The sequence below is a fragment of the Epinephelus lanceolatus genome, chromosome 15 (genome assembly GCF_041903045.1).
Source record: "Epinephelus lanceolatus isolate andai-2023 chromosome 15, ASM4190304v1, whole genome shotgun sequence".
NCBI classification, from domain to species: Eukaryota; Metazoa; Chordata; class Actinopteri; order Perciformes; family Serranidae; genus Epinephelus; species Epinephelus lanceolatus.
The window spans coordinates 16,623,292-16,640,641 of record NC_135748.1 but is presented as its reverse complement, the minus strand read 5'-3'; the positions used below and the strand labels follow the sequence as shown (position 1 = coordinate 16,640,641).

The 17,350-nt window shown below is 39.2% G+C and overlaps 1 protein-coding gene across 1 annotated transcript; it reads right to left on the bottom strand.

The window, feature by feature from the left end:
• Positions 1 to 12,353: 12,353 nt before the first annotated feature.
• pax1a (paired box 1a) lies at positions 12,354 to 16,902 on the bottom strand. Its single transcript, XM_033643334.2, has 5 exons — positions 16,643 to 16,902; positions 15,331 to 15,960; positions 14,162 to 14,295; positions 13,402 to 13,615; positions 12,354 to 12,908 (listed from the first exon to the last, which is right to left on the bottom strand). The coding sequence occupies exons 1-5, from the start codon at positions 16,644 to 16,646 to the stop codon at positions 12,808 to 12,810; spliced, it is 1,083 nt and encodes a 360-aa protein (XP_033499225.1). The 5' UTR covers positions 16,647 to 16,902; the 3' UTR covers positions 12,354 to 12,807.
• Between the last annotated feature and the right edge of the window lie 448 nt (positions 16,903 to 17,350).

Genomic DNA, 17,350 nt, shown 5'->3' with positions numbered 1-17,350 from the left:
TTCTGTGAATTCACAGTTGTAGGAAATTGCATTTGACCATTAATTCATGCAGCTTGACAACAAGCACATAAACAAAAGTGACTGATATGTCATGTTATGTAGAATTTATGAAGAATTTCAGCATTTTTTTGTGATTACAAGTACAAATATATGTTTTATATTCATGACAGTCTGGCTGTTTATTTTATTTTATTTTATTTTATTTTATACCCTTTCTCCTTTTGCCTACACCCTAAAGCTTTACTTTTTAGCAACATCGCATTGATGCTTTAATATTGTAATAATGCACATTGGCCTTAAAAACAAGTACAAATTAAACTTAAACTCAAGTACATGGCAAAATGTACTTAAAGGGACAGTTCACCTCAAAATCAAAAACACATGTTTTTATTCAGGCCTGTAGTGCTTTGAGCACTACAAGCCAAGTGCCATCTAGTTCCATTATATTCAGTGACAGGCATACTGCTCAATGGCTGATATCTCCAACACTTGGCATCTCACACCAAAACAATCGAGTCTGATAAACAGCACTACAGGTAAGAGGCAAAATATGTATTTTTGATTAGGGGTGAAGTGTCCCTTTAAAATATCAAAAGTAAAAATGGCTCCTGTCAGTGATTTATTATTACATAATATACATATATATGTATGACATTCTAGCTAGCACCATCTCAAGCTAGTTTTAATCAAACAGTTAGATAGTTTTGCCCAGTGGTTCGACACCTATGGGTGAGCCCCCCTGCAAACGTTCACAAGATAAGTCTGAGGGGTTGTGAGATGATTAATGGGGTATTTTTCAGACTGTTACGTTTATCTATCTTCGATTTTTTTATGTATATATATTTTTTTTTGTGAACTCGACCACCTTAATGGAAGTTTTGTCACTTAAATGGAACCATCTGAGAAGTTTGGAGGGGGTCATAAGCTCTTTCCTGTTTAATCTTCAACAATATTGGACTTTATTTTTCTTAAGCTGTGAAGTAACTACTATCTAATGCTTCAAAAGAAATACAATAAATGTAATAAAAAGTATTCTTATGTGATATTTCCCTCTAAAATGTAGCGAAGCTAAGGTATAAAGTAGCATAAAATTAAAATACTGAAGTGAAGGACTAGTACTTCAAAACTCTGTTTTTTACGAACTTGAGTAAATGTACTTTCTGCCATTAAACAATTTTCTCAGTACATGCATGATAAGGACATAAAAAGTGTCTCTTCTCTAGTTTAATTACTTAAGTTTAAAACTGCTTTGCATTGTTGAATGTAAATTTTAGAGCCAGTTCTGTGGAGGTGGACTGATTCAACCTGCTGCACGGTATATTTCGAGTGTAACCGAGCAGCACAGAGGCGCTTCACCTCGCTTTTTTCAACGTGTTTTTATTGGGTCGACCAGTCAGTCTGGCAGGAACAAACTTTTCTTCGGGGGAAATATAAGCCTTCCTCTAAGAATGTCCCCTTTTGCATTTGCAGGTGGACCCAAGATGGCATGATGGTGTATCCATACAGTGTCTTGTTTTTTATGGACAAAGACTGAGAATTCTTTGGCACTTCTCGGCCCCTGAGCGAAACCTCGACAAATTCACTTGTGTGTTTATTTGTTTTTTCTTCGGTGTGACAGACAGACGGACAGCCTTGGATTTCACTTATAGAGTAGCCGAGACCTTGTTAACTCAGTAATGGATAGCCCTGGTGTACATGGAGACATCCTCTTCATTCTGCCACTGAAAGCAGGAAGAGGAGACAAGCACTTCCTCTATCACTCTGACACTCACCTTTTGTCTCTCTCAGTGAGCAAGGCACCATGAGCTGCTTTTTGTGCCTTGGAGATAGCTAATGGCTTTTCTTTGCCATTTCCCATGAAGACACACATACGAGAAATATTTTTTTTATCTTTATTGTGAGATGTGGAAACAGACAACACTACAGGTTGCATAATATACAGTACACTGTAACTTGTACACATGAAAATTACAACTATCAATGCATAATTTCTGTTCTTTTTATTCAATGCTTGCTTGTGAAAGTAACATTTATTTACTTGATATTTATTGACAATATTTGTTAATTTACAGAACAGGAATTAATATTAAATTTTGATCTGGACATTCAAAGTTTACAAGCACGGAAATAATTGTTTGGATAAAACTCGAGTCCACACAGTATCAACATAAAGAAGCACTTCAGCTGCATTCATTTTTTTCCCCCGCCAAAACATACATGCTTTCTTTACCAAGCTACTAAAATACTCAACCAGAGAACAAAAAATGATTGTGTTTCTCATTAGGGTTTCACACCATGACAGACAGAGTATTGGAGCTGAAAGACGGAGGGCTCACTAGACAATTGAATGGAGTCTAAGCATTTCTGCAGAGGCCCACCTTGCTATTGTGGCTTGGAAGTGTGACTGGTGGTTGACTCAGTCTGCAGTGGAGGGTGATGACTGAGAAGATCTCCAGTGCAGAGTAGCCACCCACATAGCTTTGTGTCTTGTCTGCAGAAGAGTCCGATACTTTTCATGATAATATGTCAGATATGATTTTGTGTGCATGTGTGTGTGTGTGTGTCTCTGTGTATTCTTCAGTTTATTTCAGTTGAACGAAATGTGCTTTACGCAATGATATATACCAATAGAGTCAAAACTGGGGGGAATAAAATCAGCTAGGGGGTAAGAAAGCACAGCTGTACAGTATACTATACAAATATGCAATGAATGAAAGCTATTACTGTCTACATAAATTATGCATGCAGCGCGACATAATTGATTGACAATTTAGTAGTCATATTACATCCTAATTTTCCACTTTTTAATACATTTCAAGGTGATGATGATGAGTTGACACTGGTTGTACATGACCACAGTCGAGCAAAGTCTTCTGCTGGGGTACGACAATGTCACTTAGACAAACCAGACGCAGAGCTGCAGTACACCAGGATACTAGAAGTGGTAGTGACAATTTGTTTGGCAAGTTTATTTATGATTACGATTGCAGTTCTTATTGATTATTTTGGATGGCGGTGTGTGGTAACCTGTCATAGCAGAGCTACTTTTTTTTTTTTTTTAATAAATATCCTGGGGGGACGATTTGAGGATATTTGAATATTGGGATTAACTCTTGCTACACACACACACACACACACACCTACACACCTACACACCTACACACACACACACACACACACACACACACTAAATACAATACAGATGAGGGCTCTGGTATATTCAAAAATTTGCACTAAATCTGAATTAAACAATGATATTATATTACATTATGGTATTATAGGACCATTCAATTTTATTTACAAGAGGCACAGAAGAAAGAAATAAGATACATTAAATACATAGTGATATATGCATGACATATATACAGTGTATATATATTTTTTCAGTGTAAGGTGTACATTATATATATTTTCATATACGACGCATCAGCAGTAGTGGCAGACAGTAACTTTTACTCAAGTACTGTAATAAAAATTTTGACATTCTTCCACTTTGATATTATAATTTAATGTTCCACATGTCATATTTCACTTTTTACTTTTGACTTTCATCTTTACAGCTTTGTTTACAGATTTCAAATACAAAACAAATCAGCTTATGAAATATGACACATTGTTAAAGATGTAAATGCCCAATAAAATATTACATTGTTATCCACTTTGAAGAACTACAACGTATAAATGCTGCTTACGCATTGGCACGTCTATGAATATGATCATATAAATCCAACACTATGAAGGGGACACTGCATAATGTGTATTTTTACTAGTAGCACATTTTGTTTATAGTACTTTTACTAGTAAAGATTTGGATGCGGGACTTTTACTTACAATGGAAAATATTTTGCATTGTGGTATCTGTATTTCTAAAGAAGACTTGCTCCACCGCTGCTCTGCAATATATAGCTCTTTGGTTTAATATTTGAATATACAGGGCAATGTTATTCAGTTATTCTATGTGTGTGTGTGCTGTTGTGGCAGCTTTTCCATCTGTCAGTACTCAGTAACAAAGCCCACGGTCGGCCATAGTTTACATTTTAATGCGTTCCTCATATGAAAATATAAACCTCAGTTTGAACAGCACGGCCCTGTACTACTGTACTGTGGTAATGATTCAAATAATAACTAAAACATTGAGTATTCTCCTGTGTTGCTTATACCAAGCACATTTCAGCTCCAACAGACAGACAGTTTCTCAATTTCCTCTTCCTCTTGAACGCACACCATGTCATGTTGTCTTTCGGTTAGTTCCATATTGGTGTGACGTCATTTGGTCTGGCTTGTGGAGCTGTGCTCCCTTCCCAGTGGAGTGGCTATATCAGACCCTTCATTCAGTTTTAAACCCATGTTTTCGCCATGCCAAATTAACAGCAACCCTTTGGGTCAATGCTGCGTGCGAGTGTTGAGATGGGAGAGGCCTGTCTGAGTGAAAAGCACCAATAACAGCAACATGCATGGTTCTCCACAACTGGCTCCACTCTGCGTTCTTCAAAGGGCCCTCTTCCTCCCTCTTGCCCTCTCACTGCGAGCTGGTTTGTAGCTGCAGTCGCCTGCACCACAGACCGGGTTTCCTGGGCCTCGCTACTCACGGACAAACCAAACAGAAATATTGGCTGTTTAAACCTGATGACACTGTCAATATAGGAAAGGTCAGACAGTTATGTATATGTTTTATTTCATCCCGGATGTTGCTAAAGTGAATAGGTCATGTAAGTTTGTGTTGATTTAGACGTGAGCCAGTCTTAGTTATCGTCCAACAAGTTCCTTAAAATCTGACAACTGATAGGGGCTGGCAGCTCCGACTGGCGCTGTTGTCACAAACGCCTAGGGAGTGGCAGCAGAAGGGCACGGTCAAAACTTTGATTAATGACAGTCAGTGTTGTTTACCTTTAACCTTCTGTTGCATTATCTCTTCAACTCACTACATGGTGACAGCACTCACTTTTGCTCCTGTTGTGCCCATGCAGTATTCAACAACAGGTTCTGCATGCTTTAGACCGGAACTACAGACCAGTGTGCTCTACTTCCTGTTACCTTATCAGAATACTGACGCCTGAGCACCATCACAAACTTGGTTATTATTGGCTTTTTAGGCTCTGGTCCCATGCACAATAAACTATCTGAATTAGCATAATGTTGCCTCAGTCAAACTTTGCACTTAATCCATTGTAATAACTTAGTAATCTTTATTTATTTAATAAGTCTCACTGAGATGAAGACAAAGGTACAATGTATACAAAATCCCAACAAAATGAGTCATCAATCGTGACTATGAAAACATATGAAAGAAAAATAGAATGGGGTTTCACGACGGAAAACACACTGCATGGTTACAAACTTTTATATTTTATATACATATTTTAACCCATAATCAATAACAAATTACTCTTAATAATCTTGGAATAATCCTATCCTGGCAGAATAAAATGGTAACCTGTAGTAAAAAGGTTTCTGTTGAGCTTAAAGTATAATCACAGTGAGTGACTATTTCTTCCTTACACTTTTCCTATTTACTTTAAAAGCAGGAAATCTTGATCTCTGATGTAGCCACAAGTCCTTCTTATGTAGCGCGAAGCTGATCAATTATTAAATATAACACACATAAATGTGTAACTGACGGCTAATAAAAACAGGGTTTGTGTTCTCCGTCATATGCAGTTGAATGCATTTTATTCAGACACGCAATGATGATCTCCTGACCTCTGAGGTGAAAGGCTGAGCTCTGACCGTGACCCTGATTCTCACCTGGAAGGTGCACAAATGTCATATCATCACAATGGCATTATAAAACATAGGAACTACCTTATAGTCGAGTAAAAGTAGAAAAGAGGAATCTTTCAGTGCCACTGAAATTTGCATACACTCACAGTGTACCGCTGACCTACAACATGAACCCCTACTGTTGTCCAAAATTTATTAAAAACACATCAGTGAGCTGCACTGTTGCACTGAGTACAAATAAAATGTTCATTACTATTAAAGCACACTGTAGTTTCTTTTGAGTCAGTGTCACATTCTGTAAATAGGCCTACCATAAACACATGATAGGACCAAGTGTGTATCACTCCACAGCTAGAAATAGTCCCCAACAAATGCACTATTTGCTCCTGTTTGAGTAGTGTTTGCTAAAAATGATGATGCCCAGCTCTTTAAGGAGATTACCTGGCCTTTAAAAAAATGACTTGAAAAATTTTATGACTTGTGTTTAAAGATTGTTGTCTTCCGTGTAAGAGCAAATGCTTGCGCTGAGAGCCATAGATAGGTTAGCGAAGTCGAAGTATTACAAGATGGATGAACAGATTGTTGATTTGATCTTATCATGCTATTGCTGACAAAAACAAGCAATAGGTATAATCACTACATTGATAAAAATGTGAATTTAAAAGATTGCTATGCTTCTACAGGTCACCACGCACTGTTACAATCCATTAATGTTCCCATTAGTTGTTGATAGGAAACTTTCTAGTGTAACACCGTACCATTAATAACACTTCACTTCAGTCAGGACATGTATGGAAAGGTGACGTTAAGGTAAGTACGTAATTTTGCGCTGGAACTCTAATTGTGGAAATAAATTATATTTTGCTAAAAAGTACAAAAGAACTTTTTTAGTGAAAACAATTCAGTCTACAGGTGCAAATCAAAAGTTAAGTTACCCGTACTTAATTAACCACACATTCACCCAGCCACCAACAATGCTGCTCACAGGCATATTCAACTAACTTTAATGTCTTTATTATGTTGTAATTGTCAGATAGTCCATCCAATGGAGTAAAGTGTCAATTATTTATATTACACTGCAAATGCAATTTATGTAGACGGTATCAGCTTTCATCCATTGCATGTTTGTACAGCATACTATTGCTGTACTTTTGTGAGAAATAATAGGACACAAATTTTCATATTCTGATTTTTTTCAGGGCGGGGGTGGGGGGGGGGGGGCTCCCAGTAGATTTGGTCCTGCCAATGTTGTCTCCATAGCTACGGCCCTGACACCAGCCATAAAATTATACAAAAGAATGCATTTTCTTAATCTAAGTTTATTTCAGTGCAACTAAAACACAAAACGTCTATTCACTCATTTCAGAAACCCAACTGAGTTTCTTGCAGGATTTTCCCTTCCAAACCAACAGACAGTATGGTGGTTTACCACTCACATTTTTGGGAGAAGAGTCATCATCTTATTATCACCTAATAAGAATTTGAGCCAAAAATTAACTTGAAGGCAACCCTTAAATCCAACTCCCCATAGCTTTTTCTGCCGGTAGCCTTTGGCATGTGTGTGGCAACATTTAGCACAGTATAAGTTTCAGCACACTTTAAATAAGTCACAGATGGGCAGCAGGGCAGAACATTAATTCTATAGTCTCCACAAATTAGAGAGGATCGTCCTGCACAGAGGACTGTCTCTGTCTGTGCCCAGATCTTCACGAAAATAGACTTCCACTACAAAACTGCTGACAAATTTCCATAATGTTCTGTTTTTTTGACTTTCCAGTAAAGAGCTGCACACTCCTCTAGATGTTGATATTTACATACCCATTACTGACAATACACACAAATTACAAGCATTCTCGGTTTTACAAAAATATGCCTGCTCTCATGGCTGTGTTTTCAAAGAGTGCATTTTAATTGTGTTTGCAAACATAATTTCATGCTCTTTTAGTCATCTGTATATAATAATCAAAGCTGGGCTCTGCAATTCAATGTGATCCTGTGGTCATTCTCTTTATTGCTGTATCGCTGTATCCTCTCTGAGGACCAAAAAACAGCGGCGGCATCTCCTGAGAGCAAATGTGAAATGATACGTTTTCATTTAGAAAGCCAAATGTCATCATCATGTCTCTGTCCCTTTTGCTTTTAGAGCGTCTGGTTGATGTGGTGAGCTGGCAGAGCAAGTAAGAACATGGGAGGGAGACATTTATCATCCTCTAGACTACAGAGCTGTAACTCTGCCTGCTTGGAAATCCTGTGGACAGTCAGCGGAAAAAAAAAGAAAGTCAATGGTGATTGCATTACAAGTATGACATCGGTGCGGACTCACTGCTTTTGGTGTTTTAGTTTTGGATTGTAAAAACGTCAATGCATCACTTACAGATAAGTCAGATAATATTGATGTCAAATGTCTATGAGCCTCCACACTTGTTTTATTTTCTCCTGTTCATCAAATGTGCATCAAAATCTGTCACACAATGTAAACACCAGGCTGACAGCTACGGCCAGAATTTTGATTCATGACTCCATTTCTCAAAAAAATTATATCCTGCCTGTCAAAAGGCCGTGACTAGCACATGTTTCAGCATCGTACATGTTTGCATGCACCATGTTTCCATGGCAAGTCAATTCATTTGAAATTTCAGACATGAGAACTGCTGACACCAGCCTTTCTTTTCACAATTTGACAGTTTGCCAACTTGCCACTCTCTTTTTAAAAGGTTTCTCGTGTATCTTTCTCACTATTTTTCCAAGACCTGTCCGGCCTGCCATGTCGCCTGTCCTGAGATGCTCTCTTGTTGACTTTGAGTCACGCAAAAGCAAGACACGTGAGTGACTCCTGGCCAGCCTGGGGTACTTTCCCCCCTTGACACAAAAAAGTACAGATAATCTAAAATGTCTTCAATCATACCCAACAAAGTGTCCAACACATAAACTGAACTTTGGTCTCTAAAGAACACTCAATCCTTGCAGTACACATGGCAGACACTGATGAATTGTTGCAGTTGAAGATAGGAGTGCCTGTTTTTGCTTTTTAAGGAATCTCTGTCACCATTTCGCTGCTGCTTGGATTATTAATACTGCCTAATATCATATCCATTAGGATCAAGGAGGCCAAGTCTCCTATCCGACTCTCCAAGTATCTGTTTAAGCTCGTGGCATTTGAGAATCCTTTCAAGTTGAAGTTGCAGAGGTTAACACTCTCAAGAGGCTGGAGATCAGAGCACTGTACAAGTGTTTGAGTCTGGGCATCTGCACACTGCTGTGTCACTGAGTTTGGCAAGTTACAGTAAAAGAAAAGTCTCCTTTACCCACAAACAAGGCAGTCATATTTCATAGACAAGGTGAAATTAAAAGGAAGAAATTGTATTTTTCAAAAGAAATATATGGTTACTGGTCAAATACTTTTGCATAAGAATTCTTTTAAGACAAATAAGAAATTATCTTTCCAGTCTATCTGGTCCATCGCGAACAAAAAACATACATCTATTACACTGGAGACCAGAACATATAAACAAAATGTTGGCAAATAATCAATAACAGTAGTTTTACCATGTGACATTACTGCATCATTAGGAAAAAAGTAATAAAAGGATGCCTCAGTGGGAAATATGAGAACAGTGTTCAAAATACACAATATGTGAATCCTAATACTAATTCTAGGACGAAAAAAGGTGGCCTCACTAGCATATTGTCACACTGCACCCATCTCAAAGTACACACATTAAAATTTAAAGAAATATTGTGCTCTGTATCAATAAGACACAACCATCTAAAACTGGCCCACCTGCTGCCCCTCCAACACAGAGGGCCTGCAGAACACGCAGTGGGGGGTATCACTTGCTGCCCTGATTGATGACCATAGGTCCCGCAGGAAGTAACCCCGCCACCATGAAGGAGTGTTTTCTGAACCCCAAGTGGTATCCGGGAAAACAGAACGACTCCAGTCAGGGAGCGTGTGTACTCATAGGCCATCTTAATGTTTGGATATACTGAGTCACTTGGGATTTTGCTGCGAAAAGGGGAAAAGGAATCAGCGACTGCAAAATAGAGCTCAGAGGGCACTCGAATTCCAGGGTGTATTCTAAAAGTTGTTATTAAAACTGAGCAGTGTGACACTTAAGGGCTTTGTCTTTTGTTTGTGGGATCATCACACCATGTGAATAAATCACTTCGTCCTCTCTAGGATCCTTTTTCAGAACTGTCAACAATTTTCACTATCAACCAAAACCCCAAAGTTACTACTGACCTATAAACAAAGTTAACTATTGCCTATATTCAACCTCATTCTCACATGTGAATATGGCAGTTAACATCCATTACCATTTATGTTTACATTTAATGACCACAAAATTAGGAACTTTTTAATCCCAGCAACACCAAAATGCACATTGTTATCTCTAGTTTGGAAATAACCCGTATATTGAAATAATACTGTCATGCCTGTTTAAAATTAACAATATTTCTTTGTTGTAGGGTGGTTCCGCCTGAATTTCCAAAACCCACAGCCGCAATCAAGAAGACAGAGTCCAAATATATATCTGTAAATCCACAGTTAGTAAGGACTCACTTACATAATGTAAGTGACAGTGAGTCAGTGAGTCCAGTGGTTTTCAGTGACAGCAGTCTGAAACTGCATGCTCATTTTGTTAGGGATAAAGTTGCTATTACCCCAATCAACTTAGAGCACATAACGGAATTATATTTCATCTTTATGATAAACACTCTTTAAATGGACCCTCCCTCCAGTCTCAGGGCTTTAGTGTTGTGGTGAAAACTATAGCTCCACAGTCAACCGGCACCTTTTGTTTTAAAAACCTCGAAGCGGATTTGGCTGATCAGCTTCATCAGTGTTTACAGTAAACAGATACAATTGATAATCTGCTCAATGGAAACCACGTCAAAGTATTCCTTGCTCTACCTAAAAGTAAACAGCCCATACATTTAAGGTACACTTATGAGCACCTGCTGACACCAAAAAGAGAAAAGAACTATAACCAATTGGTGTAGTGTATCATTTTGTCTTTCAAAGACATAACAAATAGATATATGTTAAATATATGTTTTACTTTCTGATTGTATCCACACTGATGATGCTGTTAAAATAATGTTTACTCTACCAAACTAGTTCCTCGCCAAACCAACTGTGATGCACATATTCTCCCTGACCTCACCATCCTGCATCAAGTCACAGTAGAGGAGATGTGGAGCAGCAGTTCAGTCACGAAAGTAAATTTAAGTTGTGGGCATTGAAAACTGTCCAGGCAAACACATTAACTATTTTAAATGATTATTAAAAATGTAAAAAAAAAAAACAAAAAAAAAAAAACATACTCATTTTATTCACTTTTTCCTATTGCTCCAAGGTAAATTTGGTTCACAGTGAGAATGGAAATAAAATATTTTAAATTAATTTAAAATTCAAATTCATGACAAACTAGACTTATGTAATGGAATTTTTTGGCTGCTGATATTTAATTATAATAAAATAAGAAAATTGTTTTTTTTTTTTTAAATACTTAACCTTAACAAATAAATCTATGTAATTATACCAAACTTATGTAAATGAGATTTTAGTCAAGGGATTAATTTGTTAATTGAAGCCACATAACACTTAATACATAGACGGTGTGGCCGTTTTCTAGTTCAATTTTTTTTTAAATAATGAAAAAAATACTTTAAAAAATAATGCCATAGTACCTTATATGAAACCATCTCTGCATCGCACAAAAGTGTTAGTTACGTACAATACTTGTATCGTTACAAAACAAAATAAATAAGAATAATAAGAAGAATAAGAATAAAATAAAACAACAACAACAATAGTTTAAGCATAGAAATACTAAACATAATCAAACATAAAGATGAAGTCAGGTCTATTAGGCAGAGCAGTGAGGAGTTGTTTCGTTAACAGGCCACAAGAATGAACAGTTTGGCAGAGCCTATAGGCCTGTATGGGAAAAATCTCGTAATTTGTATACGGGATTAAAAAAAACAACATATCCCTAAGGCTGCATGTGGGTGGATATGGACTGTCAGCTGCTCTCTTGTACACACCGTTCATTAACGTGCATGATCACATTTCCATCATGGCAGGTATCATTTACAAGTGAGATAGCATCAGCGGAGGCGCCCAGTCTGTGTAGGTGGAGGGAGGTTACACCTGAGTCAAGAAAGCACCTTTCCCAGCGAGTATAGACCCAATGACCCAGTGTGTTTCACTTTCCTGGAAGTTTTGCAAAAACTTCGATCATTCGCTTATTATATTATTAATTGTAATGTATTTTTATGGCGTGTAAAGCCTCAGAGATGGTTACATGTCGCTGCCCTTATCGAACCTCCATTCAGAAAAGATATTAAATAAGTAGGTGGTTTAAACCTTTGAGATATGCACAATAGTCAGTAGGGTAAATTGTTTGGGAAACATCAATTCCCCGCATTCCTCTGTCTTTAAATGCAGCACCAAACCTCCATGACTTGGGCCTTAACAAATAGGATGAGCCAAACAACAGTCTACACTAATGTCCTCTCACACATCTGTGCTGAAACATAAACTGCGACAAAATATGGCATTTAAGAAAGCCTTTATTTTTTGAATATTTACAATGAAATTATAAAAATATATAATTAAAGCTTTGGCAAATATTTTACATTTAGACAATTTATCTCTTTGTTCACATCGTTGAGTCACTGTAGAATCGAGATCATGGCCACAAATTAATATAATATAGTATGGCGGATTACAGAATAGCCCTTGTTTTTATTTAACTTCTTATTATAATAAAACATCTATTTTTTTTTATCCTGCAGTCTCCAGATGAGAATATACAGTCTAGCAACATGAAGTATGTCAATGGAGAGAAAACAAAATGAGAGGGGAAACACCGATACATCCATGCAAGCTTACATTCATGTGGCCATGGAGGCCGATAAAGCTATATTCATAATGCATGTGAATAGGCCTGTGTTTGACTGTAAGCTGCAAACACTCGGGGGGGAAACAAGCCGTTAGTGTTCAGACTTACTGTTGGGAGTTGTTGAAATGAGTTCAGATAAAATGGGGTCTGGTAATTAAGGTGGTATAAGTCCCGGTTAGGATGATGAGGTAGGGAGACTGAGTCCATGCACACTGTTCAAGTCTTCGTGTTGCTGCTGCTGCTGCTTGCTCAGGGGAGTGGGCGGTTTTCTGTCTCCTGCACAACACAAATAATAAATAGTAAGCCTGTGCATGCAACAGAATTATTATTTAGTTATTTAAGTTAGATCAGGTCTGCTTTAACAAAATATTCAGAAACACATAATTATCAGCAAGCAGTCTCTTTTTAAAAGTGACGCTTTTATTCATTTATAGTGCGTAAAAATGTCCTCGGACCACCTGGCGGGCCAAGTCTGGAAGGTCAATATTTAATAATTGACTTATAATTAGGCTTCATTTGGGATTTGGTAAATGTTTACACTCGTTGCGGTCTTGCTTGCCAAAGTGAGTGCGTGAGAAAGGTTCAGGGGAGGGAGAGAGGCTGCACGGTGCTATAAGATTAAAGTTAATAGAGTAAAGAGACTGGGTAGTAATAATAATAAGTTTAAAAGTAATTGTGATATTAATGTCGCACTGTAAAAATTCACTTCTAATATGGAGCAACTGCATCTTAGATATTTTTTGCAGGATTGAACACATCTCCCTAATACCTTCTCGGGCCTGATGCTTGAAGGTCATGGGCGAGTGGATCTCCCCTGCGTGCATGGACATCCCCCCGCCGGGGTGGGACAGGGCCGGGGTCTGCGGCTGCCAGTGGTGGTGACCCGGGGCCACATAGCCGCCTGCCGGCCCGCTGTACACCCCGTACTGGTTGGTGGGAGAATAAGCGCACGCCGAGACATAGCTGGACAGTGTCGAGGAGGGCTGCGGGCAAACAGATAAGACACGGACAAAATAAGCACAACAAACCCCAAACTGTGTACTGCATATAATTGTATGTGACAGTGGCATGTGTCCTCCAGCTGTGCTTCTCCGTGACTGTGTCTGAGCGGTTTAGACGGAAAAAGGAAGTAAATTGTGGAATACAGTAGATTCACTATAATTTAATTCACCATAAATTAGAGTAATTAGAGTATTGTACACAGATGGGCTCTCCCTGAAACAAAACATTTAATCCCCAGCAGTAATAAAACTCATTAGAGTCTCAGGGGTAAAATGTTATCAAGCAGAGGTCTGTGGCCTTATGTGACTCTGTCTGGGGGTCCCAGATATGGAAGGTTTTCACAACGCTGCCACAGGCCTTTTCAGCCAGAGCATTCAGTTCTCAAAAGGCCTCTGCCCATTTTGGCACGGAACAGTTGAACTGTTTCCTGCAAAGGAGAGAAAATGGCGCGATAACAGCAACGCAGGGTGAACACACTGGCTGCACAGACGTCCCAGGCTGCACAAATGTTCAGACATTTTATTTACCTGAGGGTATTTTATGTCGGCGTCAATGGCTGATTTGTCGATGCCGTTGACCGCGTGGGCCGCGGGGAAAGCTGCTCTGTTGATGTTACTCCACTCCTCCATTTTTGGTGGATAGCCCTCCGTCCCAGCAATGGCTGATTCAGAAACAGTAACGTCATGTCAGCGACGAACAAAAGCTAAAAATGCTTAAACAATGCTCTCCCAACCAGCTTCATAATTAATTATATAATTAATTACAGACATATTTAAAATGCTTTACTCATGAGCCTGTCTGGGCTATAAAACATGTTTCATTTTCAAAACAGCAGGCCTATCTAAAATAGTTTGGCAGTAAGGCCTTATCAAACAATTTTATAATTAAATATCAAAATTATTATCATTATCAGTACAGTGCGTAAATGTTTGCAACAGGCGTTTATAATAAAAATAGGCCTGAGTTTTAATTTAATTTTGAAATACAAAACAAAGCACACAAAAAACGATAAAGTTAAAAAGGAAATAACACATTATAACACAGTACATATTATTATAAATATTTCCCCTTATTTAATAATTTATTATGAGAATTATTTAGGCTTATTCTACCCAATAAAGCCTTACATTTTATCATATGTTTGCGTAAATTACGCATCATTCTCGTAGGAGTAGGCATACAGCGTTGAGCTATTTCACTCAAGGGAACAAAGGAATTAAAAATATATAATTTAACACACATTTTGTCTAAATTATGTTGGATCTTATGGCAAAAAAAAAACAATAGCACTAGGCCAGGCGACTTCACACTGGATAAAAACACTGAGGACCAGAGAGGCAAAGAAGAAATGGCTGTAATGACTACTTGAGGGATTAGGGGGGATATAGCAGGTGAGCAAGGTGTTTGCAAACGCATCATCCCATGAAAAGACCTATTGAGAGTGTCTTACTGCTTTCTGACTGAATGGTGAAACGGAGGCCTGTACAGCTCCTAATGGACACATTGACCTGCCTGCTGCCAGAACAGGTTGTACGGAGTGATATGGCAATTTATCATGCTGAATAACGCAACACTAAGCAGCTGCACGGCTTTACTAAACTCTGATGTGAGAGCAGTGACAGATAAAGGTCTATGGCATACATACGCAGAGGCCTAATATTTCTCACAGAGCCGAGAATGGCTGTGTTTTCCTCACCTGAAGGATCCATGAAGGCTCGTATACCGAGGATGTTGCTGACGGTGTGTGCAGAAGGCCAGGCCCTGGATATGCTCATATGTCCAGCCGTCACCGGTACTCCAGGAGGGCTGCCCATTTTAGTGCCAGTGGGCGACATGGTGTTGGGGTAGGGATAAGGGTATATGTGGTTGTAGGAGATCCCGGCCTGCGCGGAGGCTTGCTTACTGCTCTCATATTGGTTGGGCTGGGAGAGATTTCCAATCTTGTTGCGTAAAATCCTGCTGATCGAGCTAACCGACGGAACATTGTACTTGTCACAAACTCCATCAGCCAAAAGCCTGTCCCGGATCTCCCAGGCAAAGATCCCGGGGTCGCCTTGTTTGTATTCCCTGATATTTTTCACCACGTTAGGCGTCGTGACCCGTGGTTTGCTTCCACCGATGGCACCGGGTAAGATGGAGCCCGTCTCGTTGTACCTCGCCAAAATCTTGCTCACGCAGCCATGGGAGACTCGGAGTTGCCGGCTTATATCGCAGGGTCTGATCCCGAGCTGAGCCAGCTCCACTATTCTTAACCGTATGGCATTGGGCAGGGGTCGTCCATTGACGAACACGCCGCCTAACTGGTTCACCTCTCCATAGTTTTGCTCTGCAGGGGAATAGAGACACACAAGTCACACATTTACACCACATGAGGTGAGTACTCATGCAAGTCTCACATATATTTAGTGAATACAATATTACGCACTCATTCTGCCACAAAATATAATTTCATGAAACAATTATATGTGTGTATTATTACGAGGCAAAATGTCAAAAGGCTGAGCCTGCATCAGTGTGACACAGGCCAGCTCCTGTAATTTACGCCATAAACTGAGGTTACAAAGCTGTATAACATGTGTCACCATACACGCTTTGGTAACCACTGGTTGGTCACCGCTATTTTGCAACTTTTAAAAAGTGTGTAAACTATTTGGCTGACTTTCCCATCCGCCATCCCTGTGTGCACAACATAAAAACAACATTAAAAATGGCGAGCTGGAGGAATTGACACTCGAGAGCTCTTCAAAGACACACTTCTCATGGGATAATTGGTGGTGTGGTTCCATTTAAGATTTAAAGCTTTAAAGAATGCCTGCAGAACGGAGCTGGAAAAATCCACCATGATATAAACTTGACAAGCTGTTGTTAAAAGACAGTCTTCATTTGCACATTATCTGAGCTGAAGGGAAAAAAACACAAATGCTTATTTCTGTCTTAGCGTGCTGCGTCTGGATACGCTTCCATAAGCTCCTTGCCAGTGAAGCATGCAGATGGTTACGCGGTCTTACCCATTTGCCTATATGTTTCGAGATGCCGGGAAATATAGGTGCCCCTTCAAATGGCTGAACGCGTCCGAGCGAAGGCAGAGAAGGAAGGGGAACTGGAAGAATGAGCCCCAGAAGAGGAAAAATAGACCTCTTTAAAAAATCTCCTCCGACTGCAGTGCGCCCCCTTCTTTTTTGGGGAACAAGTGAGTGCAAGGTACAATGGCACCAAAGTGATCTTCATGCGATAAAAGCAAATTGGAGTTATCCCGGGGAGTCCGGCGTTTGCTGGAATTAATTTGACGCGTCCTCCACGTCAATCTTCGCTGTTATAAGCCAAGCCTCTGCCTCGGTTTCATTGGTCGTTGAGCTGGGAAAGCTGTCAGCCAATGCAAACCCCATCCGGTTGGAGCTGTGCAGCCTCCCTGAATATTTTGCATAGGGGAAGTGGCAGAACTTCTCATCCACCGTGCAGTCTCTGGTAAGGACTTACAGCTACATCATATGAGATATGACAGTGGAGGGTAAACCTTCCTGAACATGTTGCCAATGTTTTATATTGGGAATATATATATTTGAGTGTGCGTCAAATGGAGCAGTGTCGATTTGATATGAAAAATAACACCTAAATTTATTCACCTGTGGATGAGACAGGCATGTAACCAGCATGCCACTCCTAATATTTGTATATTTTCCATCTGTTGCTATTTTAATCGAATCGGGGGTTTTTTT

What these genes read in the sequence shown, in the direction of transcription:
- pax1a (XM_033643334.2), bottom strand. An exon ending in AGCCTTCATGGATCCTTCAG is followed by an intron (nt 14,296 to 15,330) that starts GTGAGGAAAACA and finishes TTTCTGAATCAG; the next exon opens with CCATTGCTGGGACGGAGGGC. An exon ending in CCGACATAAAATACCCTCAG is followed by an intron (nt 13,616 to 14,161) that starts GTAAATAAAATG and finishes GTTTGCCCGCAG; the next exon opens with CCCTCCTCGACACTGTCCAG.